Consider the following 8,103-nt stretch of genomic DNA (forward strand, 5'->3'; position numbering starts at 1 on the left):
GCCACTCTCACCCATGCAAATCTAAGGATAATTCTGAATAAATAGGAGTTCATAGTTAGCTCAGGATTAAGATCGAGTTACCTAGGTCATCGAATGAAAAAATTAGTCTCAACAGTAAACGACATTATAAAGTGAGAGTGGTTTTCTTCAAGATCCGATCTTATGCAATATCATTGTATAGGATGCCCCCACTCACATGTCTCCACATGTACAATTTAGCGATCACATTTTTTATATCATATACAAAAGTGGGTCGTATGCATAGTGTCCCTAGAATAACGTACTCAACCTTATACCTATACTATAGATAATTTTGACTATATACTTAAACTTGATCCACTCTTATGTCTCTACATATAGTTCAAGTAATCATACTATAGCCAGACTGTTCTTAGTTTATTGGATTTAGATTAATGATCGTAACATTCACTTTATTCAATAACAATCTTGATTGAATAAACAACAATAATAACTTTATTGAAAACACAATATGTTTTTTTTTACAAACTATGAATTTTAGGCCATAAAACCCAAAACCCAACATAAGATCAAAACATTTCTTGTGATTTTGTTTTATAATAATAAGAAATTTAATGAACATAGCATACCATGTGGAAAACAAGTCTCCTTGAAATTAGATAATTCAAAATTGCCAGGCGACCGAGCCCATCTGCACACCGCGTTACCATTCCCACTGCCCCACACGTTGTCGACATATATTAACCATGTGGAGCCAACGCAATTCCTTTTGACTTTTTTTTTTCTTTTTTTTTTTTTGGTAATCTAAATATATTTTCTTCCAACCCAAACAAAATGAACTGCCAACCAGACCATTTCCACTTCAATTTATTCATTACAATTATTATTCTTTTTGGAATAATCAACAATATTCCCAAATTCTCTTTAAAAAAAAAAAAAAAAAAAAAAAACTGTCATCCCGAGAACTAGAGGTTATATTTATCCGTTATATTTATCTAGCATACATGTTATATTACACTTCTGTAGTAAATGTATATCCTTAAAAGTAAGGTTCGTATTTACTATATATTTATTTAATTTGATTTTTATTTTTCTAGAAGGGAAAGGCAATTAATTAAATTCAAATCCATGTTGAAATTAACTATTTTTCCTTCTAGAAATCCATCATCTTCTCTTGAATCAGTTACGTTAATTATTAATTAAAAACCAAAAAGGAATTAAAATTATAATGGAAAATAAAAATAATTTTGAAGTTAACCCACCAACCCTACATTTTCAACGCCCTATAAATACCCCAATTCAGATCTCTTCATCTCTCCCACCTTACTTTCACTTTCCCTTCAATTTGCAGTCTCTTCTCTCCAGTTTTGCCTCAATTCATCAATTATTTCTGCTTTATGGTACGTAATTTTCCCACTCTTTATTTCTCTTTTCCATTTTTATTGCATTCTTTTTGTAAAAACATCAAAAAATTCCATTTCTTTAATCAATAAAACCCCTCCAAATTCTTGTTTTTCATACCAAATTTAGCTTTCTAGGTCGAATTCTGATCTGGGTTCTTTTAATTTCATCAATATTTGTTCCAATTCATCACTTTTTTATTTTATTTTAAGATGCCTAGTGTAATGAAAGACTCATCAGAGAAGGACTCCGAGGCATTTGTAGAAGTGAATCCAACGGGTCGATATGGACGATACGGCGAGCTTCTCGGCTCGGGTGCGGTGAAGAAAGTATATAGAGGATTTGATCAAGAAGAAGGAATTGAGGTAGCTTGGAACCAAGTGAAACTAAGAAGCTTCTCAAATGATCCATCAATGATTGATAGGTTATACTCAGAAGTGACATTGTTAAGAACCTTAAAGAACAACAACATCATTGCCTTGTACGATGTATGGCTCGACAAAGCTCATGGAACACTAAATTTCATTACCGAGGTTTGTACAAGTGGGAACCTTAGAGAGTATAGGAAGAAGCACAGGCAAGTGTCTTTGAAGGCTTTGAAGAAATGGTCCAAGCAAATTCTCAAGGGTTTGCACTATTTGCATACTCGTGAGCCTTGTGTTATTCATAGGGACTTGAATTGTAGCAACCTCTTTGTCAATGGCAATGTCGGGCAGGTGAAAATTGGTGACTTGGGCTTGGCTGCAACGGTGAGAAAGAATCACTCAGCTCATTCAGTGCTTGGGACGCCAGAGTTCATGGCACCTGAGCTATATGAAGAGCATTACACTGAGCTTGTGGATATATATTCATTTGGAATGTGTTTGCTTGAATTGGTCACTTTGGAAATCCCTTATAGTGAATGTGACAATGTTGCCAAAATCTACAAGAAAGTGTCCTCCGGTGTTAAGCCACTGGCCCTTGCCAAGGTCAAGAACCATGAGGTCAAGGCTTTCATAGATAAGTGTCTTGCTCAATCTCAAGCTCGGCCCTCTGCTGCCGACCTCCTCCTCGACCCCTTCTTCAGAGAAATTAACGACGAACACGATGACGACGATTAGTAGTGTAGTATTCAAATATATGTAAATACACATCAGTCTAATTATTTTTTCATTATCACACTCTATTTTTGTGGACAAATCTTTTCATTTCCTTTTTTTTTTTTTCCTCGCCTTGATGTTTATTAAAAATATATATATTCCAACCAAAAAGGGTTTTAAGGGAATAATTTTATTCTTTGATTCTCACATACACATCAAAAAGGAATAAAAATTTGATTCTCATTCTAGAAAAGTAAAGCTATAGGCAACACTTTTTTTCTTTTTTATTTTGTTTATAATAACATGTAAGGCACTATGGTTTCCATCATGTTTAATATTTTAAAAATTAATTAAGAGAGAAAATGTCATAATTTTAAAAAGAGTTATTATAATATGAACCACAAAAAAAGTGAAAATGGCCCTCCGAATATTGTAAAGCCACCGTTTTATTCCCTTTATAGTTTCCCTAAAAAAGAGAAGACCACAACAGTTTTATATTACACAATTAAAAAGAGAAAAAAACCGATAGAATATATGCACTAAAATTTTCTCATGAAATATAAATGTTTTATAAATTACAAATATAGTAAAAAGTCAAGGCCTAGATTTGTAATTAAATAATATTCAAAATAAATTATTCCAAAATTTAATTTAATTTAATTTTAAAAATATTTTTACTGATAAACTTATAAACGTAGCTTTGAGTTTTTGTACTTAATTTTGATAAATTTACCAGCTTTTAGTTTGTTTAGTTTGTTTGATTCGTTTGGTGTCATGACTTGATTTTTTTTAGACTGGCGACTATTTTTAAATCACATAAAAGATTGGGATAAATACATTTTATTCACAAAACCAAAATAAAATTTGAATACATATGACCCCGTGAATAAAACAACTTTGAAATATTGAAATAGTTGAAAATGGTATGGCTCTGCATGACACTTGCTCTAGATTTGCGTACATCCTCGACCAATTCCTTTTTGTCAACGGAAAAATATGAGAAAACTTGAATGGGTACAAAGACGTGGTAAGTAAACTATTCGTAGACTCTTAATTGTATTCTTAGAATATGGGAGGGTACTACACACTTTCTTGACTGGTTCTTGTTAGACTTGAACATTTAGATCTTTAATTATGTACTTGAGTTATGAGTTCTTGTCCAAATCTAGCTCATGGACCTTCATCTTGAGTTTTGGAGTTTTGGAGTTCTTAATCTTGAAGGACCTTAATTCTATGATTTTGAGTTTTTAGTTTTGAAAACTTGGATCTATGTTTTAATTATTATTATTGTTCTGAATCTTAATCTTGGTTTTGGTTCTTTCCGTAGTTTTTGTTGTGTTCTGTTCTCATTTTGTTCCTTAAGACTCTCCCTTAGGATTTACAATATAAGTCATGAACGTGAAAAACCTATGTCCAAAGATTCTTGTGTTCCAAGCGACACAATTTGAACCTATGTCCAAGGCCGTGTTCCAAACATGTAATTTGAACCTACATCTAGGGCTTCATGTATTCTTTGCGATATAGTCTGATACACACACCGAAAGCTTCTTATGTTTTAAGCGGTATAGTCTGAAACATGCGTCTAAGCTTTCTTACATTCCAAGAGACGCAGTCTAAAAACCTATGCCAAAGGCTTGTTACGTTCCAAACGACATAGTCTAAATGCCTATGCCCAATACTTCATATGTTCCAAGTGTGCTAGTCAGAATCTAGCATCCAAGGCTTCTTACGTTCTATGTGATGCAGCCTAAAAACCTATGTCCAAGGTTTCATATGTTCCAAGTGGCATAGTTTGAATTATTCTTAGGACTTTATGCCTTCCAAGTGGTTAGTCTAAAAATTTATACCCAAAGTTCCAAGAGGATCTTTAATCTTGGTTAAGGGTCATTAGCGGTGACTTAGTCCTTTCCCATAAGCCTTGGCTTATACCTTAGCATGTTCTAGAACTTTTGAGATCTTGTATAGTCCTTGGCTTATACCTTAGCATGTTCTAGTACTTTTGAGATCTTGTATAGTCCTTGTCAAGGTCATATGTAAATTTCTTATAACCTTGAGAAATCCGTAGGGTCTTGTCATTTACTCCACTTATTCGGTTTAGGCTCTTAACTTCTTCTAAACACGTTCAAATCATGAGTAAAATTTTATGTCCTTATAAATAGGTCTTTCTTAAATCCTTTGAGTCATTTGGAAGGAATTTAAGCCTTGATACCTTAAAGATTTCAGGGTTGTATAGGTCATTTTTACTAATAATTCTTGGATTAGTGTCTAAACGTGCTCCAATGAATTTGAAACTTTATATGATATTGAAGAATCATGAAATAAGATCTCTTGTAAAGTTTAATCATATTTGGAGTTCATTTAGGCCATGAATCGGAGGTAATTTAACATAAGGGCATTCTAGTCATTTGACATCGTTACTTGGTTTACCTATTTATGCTTATCGTGACAACCAAATCATATATAACCTTAAAATTTTACATTATATCTAGCATTAAAATTACTTGGGCAGTGTAGTTCGTTGGTTGGTTATTTTAATATTACTTGAACTCCTAGCAAATAGCTCGGTTTGGGGTCTTAACCCATAGTTCGTAGTATTTTCTTTCATATTCCCTTCATTCATGCTTAACCTAAAGTTCATAATGAAATCTAAACAATTCCTACAAGTATTTCTTAAGATACTTTCAAGATGATTACTTACCTCGACGTTGACGTTCAGGACTTCCATTCTCGAGCCTTCGGTATTTGAATGACTCCAAATTCTTTTTGATAGATCCATCCTTGAGTCTAGATTCTGGAACCATAATCAATTTTTTGAGAGCAAATCTCGATTGGGTTTAATTTGAGAAAAACTAAGGTTGGGTCAGGTTTGAGATATGATTGAACTGACCACATCATCATCTTCTTCCCCAATACAAGGGAAGAAGTTCACGTGGGCATGTGCGCCCTGCCCTGAAACTCAGTCTCTCCTGCTCTCTACCATTGCTTTCTCTCCTCGATTTCTTCATGGAACTTCGAGATAGTGTTGCAAGGAAGATGTAGAGGTTGGTTTCATACCCTTTGTGAACCACAAATTTTTTTTATCACGCACCCAATTCTAGAGCTTTTAACATCTTTTGGAGGGATGACTTAGCCTTAGGTTCCAATTGGATTTTTACATCTTCTTTCCTCGACGGCGATGAATGTTTGAATTAGGGGAATGAGTTTCTCGACATTTTTATCTCCCAAATCCTTCATCAAACTTGTTGGGGGGCTTATTTAGAATGTGTAGAAACTAGTTTGAAAGAAAATAGTTACTTGTAGCCTTCAAATTTAGAAGAAATTCGAGGAAGAGAAACCCTAAATGAAATGCTTGTAACTCGAGTTTAATGACTCTCCACGACTTGTTTCTTATTCCAAATGAAAACCCAGAACTTCATACTTATAATTTAAGCTTGAACCGACCCTGAATCATTCAAAACCGACCTAATTTTAAACTTGAAATTTATAGAATGTTCGTCGGAAAAATCTACTCCAACGAGGGCATCACCGACCTTAGATTTGAAGTCTAGCCGTTGGATCTCAAGTACCTCGAGTCTTCTTGAATATAAAATTTTAGCTCGATCTAAAAGTTAGATTACAGAATTTGATCGACTTTCTAAGCTGCCGAATCTTGATATTCTCTTGAATTTTAAGGGTATTTTAGTAATTTGCTTATTATATATATATATTTTTTTAAATTAACTTTTTCTAAAAATTCCTTATCCTTATTAGTAATTTTTTCCATATGTTGAAATTTTTTCTCAAAAAGCAGGGAAATTCCTTAAAAATTAGAAAAATACTTTTTTTTTTTTTTTTTCATTATGTTTTTTTCTTTTCATTTCCAATCCTTTTCCAAAAAACATTACCCCTTATAAATTCTCTGTTAGGGTATTGAAATCATGTACTTAGACTCCTTATCCATACTTGGGTCTCTTAATTTCTTCTTGAATCCATTAAACCTTATGCCTTAAACTTATTTGAGTTTGTTTAATCTTACTTTAGGGGTATTACAATTGGGATAGGTGTTTATGTTTAAAACCTTTTAGAGAGGTTTTGGGTAATCTTGGTTGTTTTTTTAACTTTTCTAACTTTGTTATGTTTTGATTTTATGTTAATTACTTTGGAAAAATTAGTTCAATTTGGCTGTTACGTGTTTTATAGTTTTGATCCGTAAATTTTTTTGCCACCATGAAACTCATCGAGTATGTTAAGAGTTTTTTACAGTATGTAAGAAAAACACAAAATTCTAATGGGCATAGATGATCAATGATAAATGAAAATAACATTTCTCCGGCTTAATTTGACTTATGTTAGACTTATGTTACTTAGCTGTCCGTGCCTAAACAAAACTCATATGAGAATATTTGTTAGAGCCACCCTACATAAATTGAAATTCTCTATTTATAATCATCCAATAAATTACGAAGTAAATGGAAAGAGCAATCAATAGACATAAGATATTTGCCTATAATAAAAGGTAAAAAATGTATGGTAAGCCGTCATGAAAGATAAATATTTATTTAGATATTTACTTATAACAAAGGATAAAATATGGTATCGTATCCTCAATCATACAAGAGTAAGAATATCTTGAGCATATTTTGCAACTGGAGTTTGTGTTGGAATGAAGAGAAATGGAGTAGAAGTAGATGAAGAGAAAGTTAAAACAATTAGAGATTGACCAAAACCATAAAATGCAAGTGAAGTTCGGAGTTTTCATAGGTTAGCTAGCTTCTATAGAAGATTTATAAAAGATTTTAGCACCATAACTGCACCGTTAAAAAAGAATGTTGCTTTTAAATGGGAAAAGTGCAAGAGTGTATTCAACGAGCTTAAGAAGAAATTCACCAATACACCATTACTTGTCTTCCTAACTTTGATAAAACTTTTGAAATTGAGTGTGAGGCAAGTGGTTTGGGCATAGATGATGTTCTGATGCAAGATGGAAATCCATTAATGTATTTTAGTAAAATAAAACTAAATGGGGAAGCATTGAACTATTCTACCTATGATAAATAATTGTTTGCTTTAATTCGTGCATTGGAGGTGTGGCAACACTACTTAAAGGTCTAGAGAGTTTGTGATCCACTCTTAAGGGTGAAAGGTCTAGAGATCCGTTCTTAATCATGAAAATTTGAAGTATCTTAAGCAAACTGAACTGTAGGCATGCAAAGTGGGTGGAGTTTATTGAAACATTTTCATATGTCATAAAAAATATAAGCAAGATAAGGATAATATGGTAGCTGATAGAACGTATAATTTTTTATTCTCTTAGGGCAACAATTCTTGGATTTGAGCCTATTAAAGAATTATATAGAGATGATAAAGTCTTTATAATTATTTATGCATTTTATCTTGCGAAAAAGATGGTGGATAATTATTATGTGATTTATGAATTTCTATTTAAGAAAAGTAAGCTTTGTATTCCTAATTGTCCCAGAGATTTGCTTGTAGAATAAGCACATGAGGGTGGTTTGATGAGACATTTTGAAATTAATAAAACTTATACGATGTTGAGTACGAACGTGTACGCTATGATGATGATGGTGATCATGTCGAGCATGACACTTAGGGGGGTGCGATCTGCCTGGTAATTCACACTCACACGTGTGGGTTGTGTCTCGGA

At 32.9% G+C, this 8,103-nt stretch overlaps 1 protein-coding gene across 1 annotated transcript; it reads left to right on the forward strand.

Annotated features, from left to right (window-relative positions):
* Positions 1-1,272: 1,272 nt before the first annotated feature.
* LOC111784423 (putative serine/threonine-protein kinase WNK11) lies at positions 1,273-2,559 on the forward strand. Its single transcript, XM_023665137.2, has 2 exons — positions 1,273-1,379; positions 1,593-2,559. The coding sequence occupies exons 1-2, from the start codon at positions 1,377-1,379 to the stop codon at positions 2,478-2,480; spliced, it is 891 nt and encodes a 296-aa protein (XP_023520905.2). The 5' UTR covers positions 1,273-1,376; the 3' UTR covers positions 2,481-2,559.
* Positions 2,560-8,103: the final 5,544 nt, after the last annotated feature.

Source organism: Cucurbita pepo, chromosome 8 (assembly GCF_057944985.1).
Source record: "Cucurbita pepo subsp. pepo isolate OVF chromosome 8, ASM5794498v1, whole genome shotgun sequence".
Lineage (NCBI taxonomy): Eukaryota > Viridiplantae > Streptophyta > Magnoliopsida > Cucurbitales > Cucurbitaceae > Cucurbita > Cucurbita pepo.